We start from the raw sequence: 19,513 nt of genomic DNA on the forward strand, positions 1-19,513 counted from the left end.
CGTGACAGCACGAGCTCTTTATAAAGGTTGGGGGCGCCCCTGTGCGCAGTTTTGTTCTCTCTCCTTTTTCCCGTTCCCCTCCGTTGTCTTCCAGAAGGACTTGCCAGGGCTTCTGCAGAAACGGAGCGGACTCGGACTCTGCAGTATGCGTTTTACCTGCGAACAGAATTCATTTTGTGGAACATCTGACTTGTCCTGATTCTTCACCAGGGACTCCTCCGTCTAGTTCGCTCCACCTGCTTCCCAGATAGGGCCGCAAGGCACCCACGGAAACGGGCTCCATCCCGTTCTAATGGGAGGCTTGGCCAGGGCAGGGAGGGATACACAAGTTGAGACCCAAGCTGAGGAAGGAGCGCGAGACGACGCAGACCACCATCCCCAGACAAGGGAGCCGCCTCTATCCACCTGCGTTAGCTTTGTGCCCCGCAGTTCCTGCGCTTGAGCTCCCGCCTGGGCCGGACGCCCACGAGCCAAACACAGCGCGCTCTTGTTCCTTGTTTCAAGGCTATGTGGGTGACACCCACAGCTAGAGGAACCCGGGGTGGGGGGGAAGCTCGCTTTTGATTTTTAAACACACGCACACGCGTGTGTGTGTGTGTGCGCGCGCGCGCGTGCAGTTTTGAGGAACCCAAGCACAGTGATCAATTGCAGAACACTTGTGACTTAAGGAAGAAAAGGGGAGTGAGAAGAATAGAAAAGTGAATAAGTTCTTGAGTCTCGTTTTGCGGGGGGGTGGGAGTGAAGGAGCGACGCGCAACTCCTACTAAGACTTCAGCTACATTAATATTCGGATCTCATTTATATTTAGCCCTCCCGCACTTCTTTCAGGATTTAAATAGCACAAATTCACTTATTTCTTCACCAAATGAAAATACCATTTTGCATTTCTATAATACTTGACAAAGAAAGCACTTTTATAGACTTCTGGGCTGGGAGAGATCTTAGAGGCTCTTGGGCCTGATTTTTTTATCCAGTGCAGAAATCTCTTCTTCAACACTTAGGGCCACTGGTCTTCAGGACTCTGCTCGAACGCATTCGGTAATGGTTACCTCAAAACTCAAGTTTCATGTAGTGAACAGTTTAATCATTAGAAAGTTGCTAAATTAAAGTAGAGTTTTCTGGGGGTATGTGGCTGGCTCTGTAGGTGGAGCATGTGACTCTCGATCTTAGCATTGGGAGTTCAAGGCCCAGGTTGGGTGTAGAGACTATTTACAAATAAAATCTTCAAAAATAATAAAATAAAATAAAATGCAGTTTTCTGGTGTTAAACTTCCAGTCATTGATCCTACTTCGGCCTTCTGGCTCTTCACATTAACAAATCCAATGCATGCCTCTTTCACTTAGCTCTTTGAATAATTTCACTTAATATGTATTAACTTTTTGCCCGAGTATATGAAAGGGCTTTAGGGGATTCAATGATACAAACATGTAATTTTCCTCAAGAAGTTTATAGTCTTATCAGGATCAGTAAGTAAATAAATACAAAAAAGAAAGTAACAATCCCATGAAAGAACTATGGGTAAAAAGGGTGAGGGGGTCAAAGCAAAAAGTGATTATTTGCCACTGGGAGGTGCGGTTAGGAAGGTATAATTGACTACAACATGCCCTGAACATTCACTGATGATTTTCCCTGTGGAGTTTATCATCAAGTCCTGTACTTAGAGTTCCACAATCCAAACCCAATAGTATTCACAGAACCCACCATCTCCTGTGTAAGGAGATGACAGGTAGGTACCAGGAGACTGTGGCTTTCTAGGTCAACCTGCAGTGATTCCACTTCAGGAACAACAGCAGCCTCCCTCCTCAAATTAACCTGTAGGGCCCATAATTGATGGAAATTAGTCACATTGAAATTCAAACAAGACATTAAGTCAAGCCCCTTATCACCTGGGCTAATCTTTTTTTTTTTTTTTTTTTTTTAAAGATTTTATTGGGACGCCTGGGTGGCTCAGTTGGTTGGACAACTGCCTTCAGCTCAGGTCATGATCTCGGAGTCCCGAGATCGAGTCCCACATCAAGTCCCGCATCGGGCTCCCAGCTCCATGGGGAGTCTGCTTCTCTCTCTGCCCTTCTCCTCGCTCATGCTCTCTCTCCCTGTCTCTCTCTCAAATAAATAAATAAAATCTTAAAAAAAAATAATAAAGATTTTATTTATTTATTTGACAGAGATCACAAGTAGGCGGAGAGGCAGGCAGAGAGAGGAGGAAGCAAGCTCCTTGAGATCATGACCTGAGCCGAAGGCAGAGGCTTTAACCCACTGAGCCACCCAGGCGTGCCCACCTGGGTTAATCTTAAAAATAAGCAGGAGGAGGTCAGAGAAAGAAAGGGAAAGAAAGAAGGGAGAACATTTCAAAGGGGAGGCAACACTCAGGAGAGCTTTGGTCTGAATGATTTTTTTTTTGGTGGGGTGTGTTTTAAAACTCAGCTCTGACTATGTAAACACTCCCATCCCTAACCCCATATATCACTCCAAAACCTTCGGGAAATTCTTATTGTTAAGAGTTAGTTGGACCAGGTAGGTAGGCAGGGCCGGGGTCCCCAACAAGAAAATATGGGAGTCAGGACAGCTAAGATAAAACAGAACACCCTGTTTTTCAGATTAGACAGAACCACACTGACATTCTGCTTTGCTGCCTTTGCAGAAATGACTTCTGCAAAAATGTCCTAAACTAAGGCAATTAACCACAAAGCATTTGCCAATAGCATGAGCAAGGGACAATTAAGACATAAGCCCCCCAGATGTCAGCAAAAAAAAGACCATCAGCACAGAGACATTAACCTAATAGGTAGAGAGATAACGTGACCAAAGCCCTGATTGGCATGACTTAACAGGCCTGGATTGCTTAAGATCATTCCACAAAAGAGCTGATAAAAACCCCTAAACTCAGAAACTCTGAGGGCAACCCTCTCAGCCCCCAGCCTGGGAGCTTTATGCTCTTGCTCAATAAATTTTGCTTTGCTGCCCACCACTCTTCTTCTGGTCTACCTCTTTGTTCTTTGAAGTGGTCTGACCAAGAACCATGGACGCTAAGGGAGCAAAAATCCTATAACATTATGATGTACCAATTAAACCCACTCTCTTTTGTCTGCCACTTAATGCCCTTCACCAATTCGTTTCAACTCTCCTGGACAGACTTGTTTCCTATGACCTCCTTTAAATTCCCCCAAATCAAGTCAAAGTGAAGGGTACAAGATCTGCCTTGAATGTGCCCAATACTTCACAAACCTACCCCATACAAACACACACATACACACACATTTTCCTACCTCTTTGTTTTTGCTTTTGCTCTTCTGCCTGGATACCATCACTACCCATTCCATATCTAATATTGCCTTCTATATACAACTCCCCCTTCCTCTGAACTTCACTTATTTTATTTCTTTGTTTGTTAAGTAGGCTCCACACCCAGCGTGGAGCCCAATATGGGGCTTGAACTCACAACCCTGAGATCAAGACCTGAGCTGAGATCAAGAGATGCTTCACCGACTGAGCCACCCAGGTGCCCTGGTTTACTTTTGTTTTTAATCTCTGTTACATAACAATCTCCCTGACATTTGTGAAGTATTGCGCATATTTGAGCAGACCTGGTTGAGCCCATCTTGGTATTCTCAGCACTTTGTTCATGTCTCTGCTGTGGCAAGCATCATGGTTCACTATATTGGGTCATTGATGGGTTCGTCCTGTCCAATCCTCCCTTCTCTGCCCCCTCCAACTAGATTTTAAACTTCTTCATGGAGAAACTTAATTTTCATTCCTTTTTCTGTTACCCACATACCCATACTTTACATACAGCTGGCACTCAGTATGGTTTTGTTGCCGTGTTCTAAATTGACATGGACTTGAACTTCAGTATGGGGCACTGAAAATTCTCTGATGAAGAGGGAAAGCTCAGGGGAGTCTTCGCTGGATACTTTCCAATGGGGAAAAGCTTTATCAGGGAAGAATCACCCAGGATGCAGGGAGATGGAAGAAAAAAAAAAAAAAAACAACTCCCAGATGACCTGGTCATTTCCAGGAGCCTGTAATGCAACCCAGAGTCATCACAAAAAGAAACAAACAAACAAGGAATATCCCATTTTCACATTCTCTGGGGGAGCCATTCTCTGGTAAGGAAGCTGCAGAGGAACGAACCCCTTCTTGGAACCTTAGAATTCAGGTTCCCCTGCCCATGCGTCCCTCAGAGAAGTGTGTTTATGTCCCTTTTTCTGTCCCTCTCCCTCACAACCCCCCCTACCCCAGCATTCCAGCCCAGGGCAGGGGGAGGCCAGCAGACACAAAGCTCTCTGTGTATGGGGTGGTATGTGTCCCCCCCCACCCCTCCACCCAGAGGACACAATGCCCCTTCTGCTCCCTGTGCTCTGCCCCCCTCCCCACCACCTCTCAAGTGCACATGCCAGGCTGCAATTGGTTACTGGCTCAGGACAGCCCCCTCATACTGGGGCTCCAGGGGATTTTAAGCGGATTCCAGGAACCCCCCGCTCAGTTCCCTGTCCCCCACTCTCCCAACCCCGCAGACGCTCCGGGCCCTAGCCCCTGGCCCAGCTATGGCTCCTGGGGCTCCCTCGTCCAGCCCCAGTCCTATCCTGGCTGCGCTGCTCTTCTCCTCTTTGGGTAAGTGGAGCCGCCCCAGTCTGGGGGCCCTGGGGCTCAGGATGCCTCTCAGCAACCTTGTCACTGCCTTTGCTGCAGTCCCCCTGCAACCGAAGAGCGAGCAGGAGCAGGAAGGTGATATTGTATTCAGAGGGAAAAAATATATATGTATATAGTTTGGAGGGAGGCGATAAAGGTATTCTGTGAAGGGAGAAGATAAAAGAGTGTAGAGAATTTCCCTGAGGTGGACCTGACTGGACCCAGGCTGGAAAGCAGTAACCTGGCCCCAGAGCCATGTTGAGGGCCCGGTGGGAAGCAGTGTCATTGTGTGGTAGGGAACAGGGTCTGACACCCAGTTCTGGTCCCTACGCATTCCCTAGTAGTGTTTGAGGGGCTTAACCTTAGTTTCCCTCAATAGAAAAGTCAGGGAATGTGATCTAAGGAAGGAGCCCCAAGGTTTGTGGTCCCAACTCCTCCAATCCTTTGTCTGTGGGTGCCTCAGTTTCTCCCCTTGGATCCGTTGTCCATTATGTGGGTGAGTGGAGTAGAAGGGAGAGTCTACGAGATTCTAAGAACTTGACCATCTAAAGTGGTCTTGCTTCATGAGTTGACCAACCCCTTTCTTATCCCATGGCAGATGTTGGGTGAGTGAGGGGAAGTCAAAGTAGGGTTATTGGAGAGGATGTTTCCCTTCTCCAAACTGCCCCAAATCCTAGTTCAATAGATGAGCAGTAGACAAATTGGGGGCGAGGGAAAACTGCTCAGAATAGCCAAGGTTCTCTGCTGTCAGCTCTCGGAGTCCTAAACCTGTACTCTTCTGGGTGTTGTACTGGCCTACTCTGGGACATCCAGAGAAAATGTTAAAGCTAGGGGTTGAGAAGGCCATAGTGAGGGAAATGGTGAGAGGGAGCCTTGGAGAATAAGGAAGAGAGTTCTGTCCCAGAACATGTCCACCCGGGAACCATTGAACAGAACTGAAGGGCAGTGGCTGATGTTAGAACAGGGGAATAGAACTTAGATCCAATGAATAATCTTTTTTGTTGCATTTGGGTTTCCCAAGAGAATGGTAAGGAGTGAGTCACTGATATTTCGTGCTGAGGTGGGAGATTTGAGACTATGGAGCAGGGGTGGGGGGGTTAGCGGGTAGGGGGTGCCATAAGCCCCCAACATTGGTCAGACAATGAGTCTCTGTTTGTTTGGTTGCTTCCTCCTCCTCCCATAGAACAAAAGGGTCTACAGTTGCCCCCACCCAGGGCCAGCCCACACACATAATCTCCCTGGAATGGCCTTCCTTGTGTGGGTGAGTCTTGGGAGAGGCACTGGGCCAGAATGGCCAAGAGGAGAGTGAGGAGGGTCAAACCACAGACGGCTCACACGCAGAGTCATCTGAGCTCTGGACTCAGGGATCTTCCTTTGTATCCAGCTTCCCCTAAGAAGGTTACAAGATCCTTCCCTCCCTAACCTCCCTGTCAATGGCAAGCTGTGTGGCGACCAGGGATTCAGCAGTGAGGACAGCTGACCCAGGGAAAAACTTCTTTAGTTATTTTCATTTTTTTTTTTTGTAAGAAATTTGAGTTTGTGGTGCTGTGGAATACTATACAGCTGTTAAAAATAAGATTGATCCATATGATTTAACATGGGAAGCTCTGATAGATAGATAGATAGATAGATTATATATAAATAAATAAATAAATATATATATATATATATATATATATTCTTAAGTGAAAAAAACCAAGTAGAATATGATGCAATGTATGTCAAAAGAAAAGAAAGCTCCATAAAACAAAACTATTTCACATAAGCACATGTACTTCTTGAGTTTGTTGAGTTTATATTGCCTTTGATACATAGAAAAAGGTTCCACATTAAACTGATTAACAGAAGTCATACATGAGACAGACTACAGGAAAGGAATTGGTTGGGTGTGTGTATTAAGAGGAACTCTAGCTGTATCTCTGCAGTTTGAATAGTTTATAAGAAGAATGCAAAATATATTACTGTATAACTTCTGATACATTTTATTTTTATTTTTTTAACTTACAATAAATTTTAAAAACCTTAAAGCCTGCAACTAAGGGGTGACTTAAGAGTTAAATACTGACCCAAAGAGAAAGTGAAACATGGAGACAGAATCCAACTTCTGGAAGTCCTCAAGAGAGTTCTGTTACTGTTGGTTTTATTTATTTATTTTTTTAAAATAAACATGCTAAAGAGCTTGAACCAACACAGTGTTTCCACCCAGCTTTTCAGTCAGCCCGGAGAGATCTGGGCTTGAGAGTAGATCACAGCTACCCCAGCTTTGCTATGGTCTCTGACTCAGCCTTTGACTTCCTACTGGTCTCACTTCCTCTATATGCCTCGTTGGGCACACCTGTGCATCTGATTCACCTCTCTGCTTACAGTGCTCCCCCTGGCCCAGGCCATTGTGGTTTACACGGACAGGGAGGTCCACGGTGCGGTGGGCTCCCGGGTGACACTGTACTGCTCCTTCTGGTCCAGCGAGTGGGTCTCAGATGACATCTCCTTTACGTGGCGCTACCAGCCTGAGGGGGGTCGTGACGCCATCTCGGTGAGTGCCTGGGGGAGTCTGGGTTTGAATAATGAAAGGGTGGCTTCAAAGAACAGTAGAAAAGAGTACTTGGGCAGAGGTGGGGAAATCCTTTATGAGCTATAACCTTAACTTTGGCAAGGCAAGCAGCAATCTGACTAGAGCCTATCTACACTGTCTCCCCCACCCCAGCTACCCTCTCCAGCCCGGGATCCCTTCCCCTAAGGCTAGACTCACATACTTGCCCTCATCCCTCATAGATCTTCCACTATGCAAAAGGACAACCCTACATTGACGAGGTGGGGACCTTCAAAGAGCGCATCCAGTGGGTAGGGGACCCTCGCTGGAAGGATGGCTCTATTGTCATACACAACCTGGACTATAGTGACAATGGCACCTTCACTTGCGACGTCAAGAACCCACCAGACATAGTGGGCAAGACTTCTCAGGTCACACTCTATGTCTTTGAAAAAGGTGTGAGGGGGTCTGGGAATGCGCGGTGGGACGGGTATGGGGGAGGACTGACCGGCTGGGGGAAGAGGCAAAATGCCTGGCCATGGCTCTTCGGGTTCTGGGAGGGTGGGCCGATGGCAGCCTTGGCTGAGAGCTGCACATGCCGCCAGCAGGGGACAGGTGTGGGGCTAAGACCCAAAGGGGCATGACCCTGCTCACTCCGTTCCTTCTTTTCCCTCCCCTCCTAGTGCCAACCAGGTACGGGGTAGTACTGGGAGCCGTGATCGGGGGTGTCATAGGGGTGGTGCTGTTGCTGCTGCTGCTTTTCTACCTGATTCGGTACTGCTGGCTGCGCAGACAGGCGGCCCTGCAGAGGAGGCTCAGGTAAGGGCAGCCTGCTAACCCTGCCTCTAACCGCACTGTGGCCCATCTGGGCAGATGCTCCAGTGAGGGTGTGGGGGGCTGGGAGCCATGGCGAAGAGGAAGGTGGAGCTGCTCTGGATGGGGCTCCGGCCTGCTGGGGGCCAACCGACGCAACCCCTTTCCCTGCAGCGCCATGGAGAAGGGGAAATTGCATAAGGCCGGGAAGGACTCCTCCAAGCGCGGCCGGCAGGTGAGTGGGACCTGGGGCGGGCGGGAGCTGGGGCGCGGGGGGGGGGGGGGGGGGGGGGGGGGGGGGCGGGGGGGGGGGGGGGGGGGGGGGGGGCGGGCGGGGCAGCAGGGAGGGGCGGGGTGGGGAGTCACGCCCCATCGGACCTCGCCAATGACCCACGGACGTGCGCCCCTCCCTGCAGACGCCGGTGCTGTACGCCATGCTTGACCACAGCAGAAGCACCAAAGCGGCCAGTGAAAAGAAAGCCAAGGGGCTGGGGGAGTCTCGCAAGGATAAGAAATAGCGGTTAGCGGGCCGGGCGGGGGGTCGGGGGGCAGGGGCGGAGCCCGCCAAAGGCCCTCAGGTGGTGGTCATTGAGATGGAGCTACGGAAGGATGAGCAGAGCTCGGAACTCCGGCCTGCGGTCAAGTCCCCCAGCAGAACCAGCCTCAAGAACGCCCTCAAGAACATGATGGGCCTGGACTCGGACAAGTGACCACCCCCCCGGGCCCTGCCAGAGCAGGGGGACCTAGGCTCCTCTTAGCCCCCGTCTAGGTGCTTTCCTCCTTAGCTCCCCAGCCCCGCCCTGCCCTGAGCTTTGAGATGTAAGTTTCATTCCAAGTTCATCCCTCCCGCACCTCCTACTTTCCCCACCTTCGTTCCCTGGCTTGCTGGGAGCCCAGGGCCCGACCCTCACCCTTCACCGGCCCCAAGGACTGTGTGTTTGGTGCCTATCCCTCCGGCACCGAGAAGAAAGGGACCTTGACACCCCGTGCCCCAAGCCCCAGGCCACCTGGCCTTTCCATCCCTTGCAGTGCCCGGCCTGTCCCTCGGCTTTTCTTTCCCAGCCTCCCTCCCCTCCACCAGGTGGCCCAGCTCCACACTGTGCTCCTCCCAGCTAACACCCAGACCACCCGGACCGGACTCTCCTTCAGGGTTGATTTAGGTTCTTAGGTATTTTTTATTTTTTAATCCATTCCTTTTTGTTTGTTTGCCTGTGCCCTCCCCCATGACTGAGTACCAATGACGTCATGTGGTTTTTGCAATTTCCCCCACTCCCCCATTAAATCCTTAATGGAGAGCCTGCCGAGCAGAGGGGCCCCTGCCGCTCAGTCCTCAACTACAGGGTTGGTGCCCCTGACCGCTTTGGAGCACTGTTCCGGACTCAAGGTCGTGGGGAAGGAGAGGCAGAGAGGGGCCAAGATTCCTCATAGTCCAAGGGATTGGGGAGGGGCCAATTAAGTTAGGAATGGCTTTTAAACAACCAAAGAGAAAGGAGAAACAGATGGGAAATGGTGGGGGGAGGGGAGAGGCTGCACTCCCAGCCAGAGGGGATTGTTAGGATTTTTCTACATTCTGTATATTTCTTCTCAAACCCCCAGTGTCCTTAAATGTTTAATAAACACTGACATTTCCAGAAGTTCTGCCTCCGTCTCCAGTTTCCTCATTCTCCTGGGAATATCCCCGTCCCTGTCCCATCCCCAACCTCCTACCTTCTCCCAGCCCTGCCCTGTCCCAATCCTCTTCCTCATCTACTGGTTTCAGTTACGAATTCGGCTTTATGGGGGCGCCTGGGTGGCTCAGTGGATTAAGCCGCTGCCTTCGGCTCGGGTCATGATCTCAGTGTCCTGGGATGGAGCCCCGCATCGGGCTCTCTGCTCAGCGGGGAGCTTGCTTCCCCCTGTGTCTCTGCCTGCCTCTCTGCCTACTTGTGATCTCTCTCTGTCAAATGAATAAATAAAATATCTTAAAAAAAAAAAAAAAGAATTTGGCTTTATGGTATGGACTTCCATAGGAAAGTGGAAGAACTCGGAAATCAGAGGAGAAGACATATTCAACAAATTCGTGCTAAACTGTGTGTCAGGCTCTGCATTTACACAGCTAAAACACGGGCTCCCTCTTTCCCAGGATCTGAATTTTTTTTTTTTAAGATTTTATTTATTTGACAAAGAGAGAGACAGTGAGAGAGGGAACACAAGCAGGGGAGTGGGAGAGGGGCAAGCAGGCTTCCCGCAGAGCAAGGGGCCTGATGCAGGGCTCTATCCCAGGACTCTGGGATCATGACCTGAGCACTTGATCCTAGGACACTGGGAACATGACCTGAGCCGAAGGCAGCTGCTTAACAACCAACTGAGCCACCCAGGCACCCCTGGAATCTGAATTTTGAAAATAGGTCAGCCACTCACTAGCTGTGTGACCCACAGCTAGTTATTTGACTTTGGTAAGGCTGTTTTTGCATTTGTAAACTCAGATAACTGCCCTTCTTAATTCCAGGATTTTTATGAGAACCACACGAGATCCTGCATATGGAAAACTTGGTAAACTATAAATTGATGTGTGATGAAGATATTAGGGATCAGTCCTTTAGAATGTTTCTACATCCTGCCTAAAGTATTACACTTTACAAACTAGCATAAATTCCAGCCCTACAACAGGCACAAATACAACTTTACTTTGGTCACTATCTGAACTATTCTATTAATACCTCTATCTAGTTTGTTGGTATTCTATTTTAGGCACACTATTAATATCCTGGAATACTTAGATGATTGTGGAAAGACGTATATACATATCATTTTCCCTGGGGGACAAGAGGGCAGGTCACTGGTGGCAAAACAAAACAAAACCAAACCCAAAAAAAACCTCCTACAAGTCATCTCTTCACCTTGTTAAGAGGTTAAAGATAAGATTTTTTTTTTCAGAGATTTTATTTATTTACCTGATAGAAAGAGTGAGAGAGAGAGAGACAGAGAGAGATCACAAGTAGGGGGGAGGGGTGGAGGGAGAAGCAGACCCCTGTCAAACAGGGAGCCAAATGCAGGACCGATCCCAAAAAGGACCTCTGCTGAAGGCAGGCACTTAACCAACTGAGCCACCAGGCACCCTAAAGATAAGATTTCAACACCAGCTTTGCCAAAGACCAGAGTGCTTTCATTTACTTCAAGGGGCATCTTCCACTTTTAAAAAAAGAAATATTAACCCAAATTCATTTTAATATAAAGGCTAATAGATTCCACTGCATAAATGCGAATCAAAACTACAACGAGAGGGGCACCTGGGTGACTTAGTCGTTAAGCATCTGCCTTCGGCTCAGGTCAGGATCCCTGAGTCCTGGGATTGAGATCCACATTGACCTCCCTGATCAGCGGGAAACCTGTTACTCCCACTCCCCCTGCTTGTGTTCCCTCTCTCCCTGTGTCTCTCTCTATCAAATAAATAAAATCTTTTAAAAAAAACAAACCTACAATGAGATATGGCTTCACACCCACTAGGATGACTACTATCAAACAAAACAAAACAAAACAAAATAACCAGCGTTGTAGAGGATGTGGAGCAATTAGAGCCCTGTACTCTGTAGGTGGGAATGTAAAATGGTGCAGCCCCCATGGAAAGCAATATGGGGAGTTCCTCAAAAAATTAAATACAGAATTACCATATCATTCAGCAGTTCTGCTTTTAGACTTATACCCAAAAGAATGGAAAGCCAGGTCTTAAAGAGATACTGTTCACAGCAGTATTATGCACAATACTCAAAAGGTGGAAGCAACCCAAATGGTCATCCATGGTTGATTGACTCTACACACAATTGACTGTTATTCAGAAAGGAAGGAAATTCTGACTTACACTACAACATGAATGAACTTGAGGACACTGTGCTATGTAAAATAAGCCCGTCACAAAGACAAATACTATGTAATTCCATTTATATGATGTACTTGGAGTTGTCACATCATAGAGACAGAAAGTAGAAAAGTGGTTTCCAGGGGCTGGGGGGAGCTGCTTAACTGATTGAGCCCCACCCCGCCTTTTGTAAAGATTTTCTTTATTTGAGAGAGACAGAGAGCACAGATTACTTAAATATAAAATCTTAAAAAAGAAGAGATTGAAACAACCTGGAAGACATCTTTTGTTTGTCCCACACGATGTATATTTTTTAATTTAAATTAAATCTGCATTTGATTGTCCCAGGGCAAGGATCATCTTAAGCTAATATTGTTCCCCCCTTCCAGGTGAGGCCTGCATTCTTACTACTCATTTCCTTACCTGCCTGACCCCTCTTGTTTTTTTTTTTAAGATTTTATTTACTCGACAGACAGAGATCACAGGTAGGCAGAGAGGCAGGCAGAGAGAGGAGGAAGCAGGATCTCTGCTGAGCAGAGGGCCCGATGCAGATCCCATGATCATGATCATGACCCGAGCCGAAGGCAGAGGCTTTAACCCACTGAGCCACCCAGGCACCCCATGCCTGACCCCTCTTAATGTATGAATTTGCTACCCTGTCTTGAAATGTCCAAGAAATTGGACAGATTGTGGGTGGGAGTGAGGTTGGGTTAAGGAGGCTATAGTCAAACTACACACTCTCAGAGCTCTTCATGGCCCCTCAAACAGATGACCAGTCATGGTGTTCAACTCTGGCCACACTAGTCACCCCTCAGACTCAAACACAGTCCCACTAGATGCTCTGTTACCTGAAGACTAAATTGTGATGTTAACGTGTGAGTTTAACAATTTCTATGATCACGTAAAAATTAGAAGAAAAAGATGAAGGAAATGCTTGACTTAGACAAGTAAGCAAATATCCAAAACCAGCAAATAGAAAACATGTCAGTTCACTACAGTCCTTGTTTCTGGGATTGGTCAAGAAGCCATAATGGGTATGTAGGACCTGCTTCCACTACTCATTCCATATTTCCCTGCCCTCAGCCAGAAGGTCAGACAGTCCCGGTCTTAACCGGGTAAAGTGACCCAAACTCCCATTTCTGATTCAAGGTCTGAGCTCTCACGTGCCCTGGCTCTTTTTTGGTTGCTTCATGTTTCCATGAGCCTTTACTATAAGGCAGGGAAGAGCTAAAAATAGCTTTCCCTACTCCCAGTGTGCTCCAGCAACCCAAATTTCCCCTAGATTATTAGGATCTGTCACACCAGCCATCCCTGAACCTCTCGGTTCCCAGATGACCTGGTGATTGTCTCATCCTCCAGTGTAATGGAAACGTTGTGTTCACTGGTAGAAACAGGAGCAGTGTCAAAGGATCCTGGGTGACCTACTCTTACATCTAGAGCTGTTCAAACTTGGTTCTTTATATAGACCTTCCATTAACAGTAAACTGCTATTGCCTACCCCCAATCTTATTGCTCGGTGGATAAAACAACAGCTGGTTTCTGATGGGAAGCTCAGGCCCATAGTCACCTGATGTCCTGGGGTCTTTTCCTGCTAAGCTCACTCAAGGGAGTTCCGCCCTGGCCTTATAAGCCTGGGCTCTGTATCACACACGATTTCTGAGTGTAGGAGACCAATTAGAGGAGCAGAGTATAATCTTTAGTTAGGGAGTCAAAAAGGTCTGAGGCTTTTTGGTTTTTTTTTAAGATTTTATTTATTTATTTGACAGGCAGAGGGGCAGGCAGAGAGAGAGGTGGAAGCAGGCTCCCTGCCGAGCAGAGAGCCCGATGTGGGGCTCGATCCCAGGACCCTGGGATCACGACCTGAGCCGAAGGCAGAGGCCTCAACCCGCTGAGCCACCCAGGTGCCCCAAGGTCTGAGGTTTTAAAGGAGTTTTCTAACCCCTCTGAATCCCTCTGAATTTATTAAATGGGTGTGATGTTGTATAATTGTTAATGAGAATCAATGTGTTATCTTGACATTTATATTAAGAAATACATCTTTGGTCTTTGTCCTGTTTCTGGCATAGAGCTCCAAAACTCCGGGAATTTCCTAATTGATGAGAACAATAGTGATATCATTTGTTATGTTAGTGAGGTGACATTTAGAAAGCCCTTACATAACCTAAAGATAGTGCTGGATGCCAGGAGAAGCAACCACATGATTAGAGGTCAGGAACTTTCAGTCCCATCCCTGTGACCTCCAGGGAGGGGAGGAGGGCTTAGAGGTTGAACTGATCACCAATGGCCAATGAGTTTACCAATCATGCCTGTGTAATGAAGCCTCCATAAAAACCTAGAAGGATGGGGTTCAGAGAGCTTCTGGGTTGGCAAACACTTGGAAACATGGGGATGGTGGTGTAGTTGGAGAGGGCACGGAAGTACCTTGTATTCCACTTGTAATTCAGTGTATTCCTTGTAATACACTGCCCTGTATTTCTATTCTATCTGGCCGTGTTAGAGTTCTATCCTTTCATAAGCCAATGATCTGGTAGGTAAAGTATTTCTCTGTGAGCTCCTCTAGCAAGGAGGACGTTGTTGAAACTTATGACCTAGAGAAAGTCGGTCAGAGGCATAGATGAAAACCGGGACTTGCAAGGGGCATCTGACGGGGGTGGAGAGCAGTTCTGTAGGACTAAACCCTTAACGTGAGGGGTCTGACATTATCCCCAAGTACAAACTGAGTTGACTTGTAGGACATCCAGCTAGTGTTGGCGAGAATTGCTTGGTGGCGTGAGAACAATCACATACACAGAAACACAAGCATGCTGGAATTGGGAGCTGAGCCCATACAAGAGAAATACCGAATGTCAGATTATTAGATTGGTGTGAGAATAAAGAGAGTTATTACCTGATTCAGAAAAGACTTCAATAACAGCATCCTTCCTTAAAAAGTGCATTGGGGTCATCTAAAAGATCTTACCTTTTTTTTTTTTTTTTTTTTCTTAGAGAGAGAGAGAGAGAGAGCATATGGGAGGTGGGGGCAGAGGGAAAGGGAGAATTTTAAGCAGGTGTGAGCCCAGTGCAGAGCCTGACATGGGGCTTGATCTTGTGACCCTGAATATCAAGACCTGACCCAAAATCAAGAGTTGGAGGCTTAACCACCAAATACCCCTTTTAAAAAAATAATAATTAAATTAATTGTTTTGGAGCGGGAGAGAGAGGTGGGGGAGGGGCAAAGGAAGAGGGAGAGAGGATCTTAAGCAAACTCTATACCCAGAGACAGCTCGATTCGGGGCTTGATCTCACAACACTGAGATTATGACCTGAGCTGAAATCAAGAGTTGGATGCTTAACCAACTGAGCCATCAAGGTGCCCTTGGGGTCACCTAGAAAATTTTAAATCAGATCTCTCTTTCTAGTCCTGAAGCCCTCCTAATACTCACCATGTAATTTAGTGTATTTTTTCTTAGAAAAATGGAATTAACAAAATGACTATTAAGAAATTATACCAGGGGGCGCCTGGGTAGCTCAGTTGAATGCGACTGCCTTCAGCTCAGGTCATGATCCCAGCATCCTGGGATGGAGCCCCGGATGGGACTCCTGCTTAGCGGGAAGCCTGCTTCTCCCTCTCCCAGTCCTCTGCTTGTGTTCCCTCACTCACTGTGTCTCTTTCATATAAACAAATACAATCTTTAAAAAAGAAAAGAAGAGAAAAGAAAAGAAACTATACCAGGAGCTCCTGGGTGGCTCAGTTAGTCAAGCATAGGATTCTTGACTTCAGCTCAGGTCTTAATCTCAGGGCTGTGAGTTCAAGCCCCATGCTGGGCTCCACACTGGGCAAGGAGCCTACTTAAAAAAAAAAATTATGCCAATATAAGATGAACAAGTCTGGGGGTCTAATGTACAACACGGTGATAGTAGCTACTAACATACTTGAATGTTGCTACGGGAATACATGTTAAATATTCTCACCATAAAAAAGAAATGGTCACTATGTAATGAAGCAAGAATGTAGCCAATACTATGGTCCTCATCACTTTGCAATGTATCAAATCAATGGGTTATATACTCTTAAACTTATACAATGTTGTAGATCAATTATATGTCCCAAAAAGCTGGAAAAAAATAAGTTATATAAAAATCTATGTTCCGGGGCGCCTGGGTGGCTCAGTGGGTTAAGCCTCTGCCTTCGGCTCAGGTCATGATCCCAGGGTCCTGGGATTGAGCCCCGCATCGGGCTCTCTGCTCAGCGGGGAGCCTGCTTCCTCCTCTCTCTCTGCCTGCCTCTCTGCCTACTTGTGATCTCTGTCTGTCAAATAAATAAATAAAATCTTGAAAAAAAAAAATCTATGTTCCATACTCCTTCCCAGAAGACAGTTTTCATGTAGTAAGTTAAATGGAACATGCAATGCTTACAAAGCCCTTGTGAGAAATTAGGCTAAGAGCAGTGTCTTGTCCATTGAGCCAGGCTCCGTCAAGATAATAGTTTTACTGGCTTTCCTCACTCCTGTTTAGTCATGCCCAGGAAATAAAAGGGATCAGAACACTTCCTTAGGAAGTAGTTGCCCAGTGTGGATGAAGCCACATGGGTGTGTTTCCCTCACAAGAGTAGGACATCTCGGACTGAGCAAATGCATCTGTACACACACACACACACACACACACACACACACACACACACACAGACTGAGAGACAGACAGCAATCTCATAAGCAGAAGGTTGATTCTAGCATGTGGATGTTGTTTAATATTGCTTTAAGGTAGAACAACGACTCAACAGAATCTGACTCACTTAAATCCCTTTGGCTATTCTAAAAGAACCACAGGTTGGGAATGGTCTGGAGAAGGAACTCACCCCTGTCTTTTGCAAGACCTAAAACTGGCATCAAACCAGACCTAGTTTTGATTCCTACGGTAGCTCTCTGCAACCAAGGACAAACCATCTGACCTCAAACCCTTGTGTTTTGTTAAGTTAATAGCTATCCTATGGTGCCTTTCAAAGAAGACATTGAGAATATATGTAAGCCATGTCACTAGGTTAGCTCCTCACCATTCTCTACCTCCCTCCGTCACTTTTCTTTTCTTTTCTGTTGAAGGAAGTGGGGAACCTTCTCCCAGAAGAATGTACTCAGGGAGGAGGATCTAACTCACCATCCACTGGTCCGGACCTCAGTCTATCACCGTCTGCTTCACAATTCAACACCATCACAAAACAGACATGAACATTTTGTCTTGCAAAGACTTTCCTTTCAAGGCAGTAAGTGTGGCTCCCAGGTAAGCCCCCCACTATTTATCTTGTGGTCCCTCTCCAAGTGCTCTGCCCATGGTAAAGACTTACAGCTGAGCTGGAAGCTTTGGGGGTCTCTTTTAGAGAGAAAAGGTGTGCAAACAGAAGAAAGACAGTGTCCTGACTCTTCAGGCTCGTGCTGGGCCTGGCTTTCCAAAGGCTTAGGGCAACAGTTCCCAATGCCCCTTTTTTTTTCTCCTGAACAATAATCGTATGCAATACAAACTGAATACCTACTTTCTTTTTTCTTTTATTTATTTATTTATTTGTCAGAGAGAGAGAGAGAGAGAGAGAGATCACAAGTAGGCAGAGAGGCAGGCAGAGACAGAGGGAGAAGCATGTTCCCTGCCTAGCAAGGAGCCCGATATGGGACTCGATCCCAGGACGCTGGGATCATGACCTGAGCCAAAGGCAGCTGCTTAACCAACTGAGCCATCCAGGCGCCCCATGATACCTACTTTCAAAAAAGTAAATTGAACACTCTAACTCTATTATAAAGGTGAAATAAACAATTAATTTATAATAAAATGGAAAGCATTTTAACCAACTGAGCCACCTAGGCACCCAAAAAATGGACAGAAGTTTAATATGTCACGTCAGGTATGACTACACATATAATATAGCAGTCAGAGCCTTGAACCCAATACAGAATCCTTGTGAGCACAACAGCAAAAAAAGCACAAGTATCAGCCACTCAAATACCACAGGTAGCAGTGCCCTGGTGACACGGGTTTCTGAAATGGTAAGCAACTCTCGGTAAAAGTTCTGAACAAAGCAAATGATAAGTTCCTTCAATCTACACATTAGTTGCATTTCTAGGAAATGCAGTGTTTAAAATGGCTCAAAAAATACTTTGTGTTCATATGTAAAATGAAGCTGAGTCCGAGGATCCCTCAGATAAGGGGGTCACTCACCTACACTGCTATCCGGTGGGACTTTTAAAAGACACGTGAGATGTGCGGCATTTTGCTCGGCACTGTCCTGGTCACTGCAGTACGCCTAGCGTCTTTGGCCCCAAGGCACGAGTGAATACCAGGAGACCCTCCTCCATGTCCACCCAAACCCCACAGATGAAGAGAACAAAAAATGACCCTGACGGATTTCCAAAACATCCCCTAGAGGGCAGTACGTCCCCCTGTTGCGAAGTGGCTTGAGGGGAGCACATGGGACCTGGAACGCTCCCATGAGCTAAAGGAAGAGTTGGATTTCCTTTCACGATGCCTTCATCTCCTGACCCTCAGACTTCGTGTGAGTCTGTTGACCCTCCCTCCTTCCTAGGCCCGTGTACCAGCCCTACCTCCCAAGCTCTGAGACCCATTTCAGTCTCCGTTTCAGGCCATCCGGCACCAGGGAAGGCGGCTGGATAAGATCGATGGGGCCGATGGAATTCTAGATTGGAGGCTGGCAGAGCAGTCCGGTAAAGCCAAATCTGGTCCTTCCCTGGAAGGAGGGCGGGGGGTCAGGGAGGATCCAGATCTTAGCTGTGTGGGCCACAAGAGACCACGTAGATATGCCTGAGCTCAGCTAAGGGGAGCCCTACCCTCAGACTTGGCTGGACAACATCCATGCCTTCTGGGCTATCTGCCTCTACTCATCCAGTACCTCCCTAAGGTGGTACAAGGAGCAGAGTCTAGAGCCAGACTGCTGTTCCTGTCCTGGCTTGACCATTCGCTTCACTTTGAAAGGTTAGTTGATCTCTCTGTGCCTCAGTTTCTTCGTGTGTAAAATGGGGATAATAGTATCTATGTCATAGGGGTCTAAGAATTACATGAGTTGATACATGTAAAAGTGCCTGACACTAGTCATTTACAAATCTTAGATACGAACATGGTCATGACCATTCATGCCCTTCAGGGAGCATTACGCTAAGGAGTACCCCAAACTGGGGGATGAGCATTCCTAAGGACCCCAGCTACGAAGAAACTGAAGCTGACGGAGTTGTGTGTGAGTAAGAATGCTCGCAGCTAATCTAGCAGAGATGGCTCCCATGTTTCATTCTTTGAAGGTCTAGGTGACTGGGGAATAAGAAAAGCCAATCACCACCATCATCATCACCATCAACATCATCATCACACTAAGGAAAAAATAGAATGCTGGATGGAAGAGGGGGTGCTGTCGCTAACACGGCTGGTGGAGGAGGGTCGTGGTCCAGAAAGGAAGAAGGAGTGTCTCCTGCACCCTTGAGAAAGGGCTTGCTTTCTGACCATCTATGGACTGTGAGTCCCTGCCTTTGTAGATCTCGAGTCCGAGCGGCTACCCAAAAGACCAGAAAAAAAAAAAAAAAAACTTCCCGACCTCTGAACCCTCAGTCTTCAGAGGTGCAGGCAGCAGAAGTGCTGCATTTGGGGAGGAGATGGTGAGGAACAGGAAGGAACAGGTCGCTGGAGAGTGAGTCCCGTAAGGGCTGGGTCTCGTGGAACAAGTACAGCAGAAGCAAAT

The 19,513-nt window shown here is 47.2% G+C and overlaps 1 protein-coding gene across 1 annotated transcript; it reads left to right on the forward strand.

Annotated features, from left to right (window-relative positions):
* The first annotated feature begins 4,524 nt into the window (after positions 1-4,524).
* MPZ (myelin protein zero) lies at positions 4,525-9,607 on the forward strand. Its single transcript, XM_059414132.1, has 6 exons — positions 4,525-4,612; positions 6,997-7,163; positions 7,403-7,616; positions 7,844-7,979; positions 8,148-8,208; positions 8,390-9,607. The coding sequence occupies exons 1-6, from the start codon at positions 4,546-4,548 to the stop codon at positions 8,489-8,491; spliced, it is 747 nt and encodes a 248-aa protein (XP_059270115.1). The 5' UTR covers positions 4,525-4,545; the 3' UTR covers positions 8,492-9,607.
* The last annotated feature ends 9,906 nt before the right edge of the window (positions 9,608-19,513 follow it).

Source organism: Mustela nigripes, chromosome 10, assembly GCF_022355385.1.
Source record: "Mustela nigripes isolate SB6536 chromosome 10, MUSNIG.SB6536, whole genome shotgun sequence".
NCBI lineage: Eukaryota > Metazoa > Chordata > Mammalia > Carnivora > Mustelidae > Mustela > Mustela nigripes.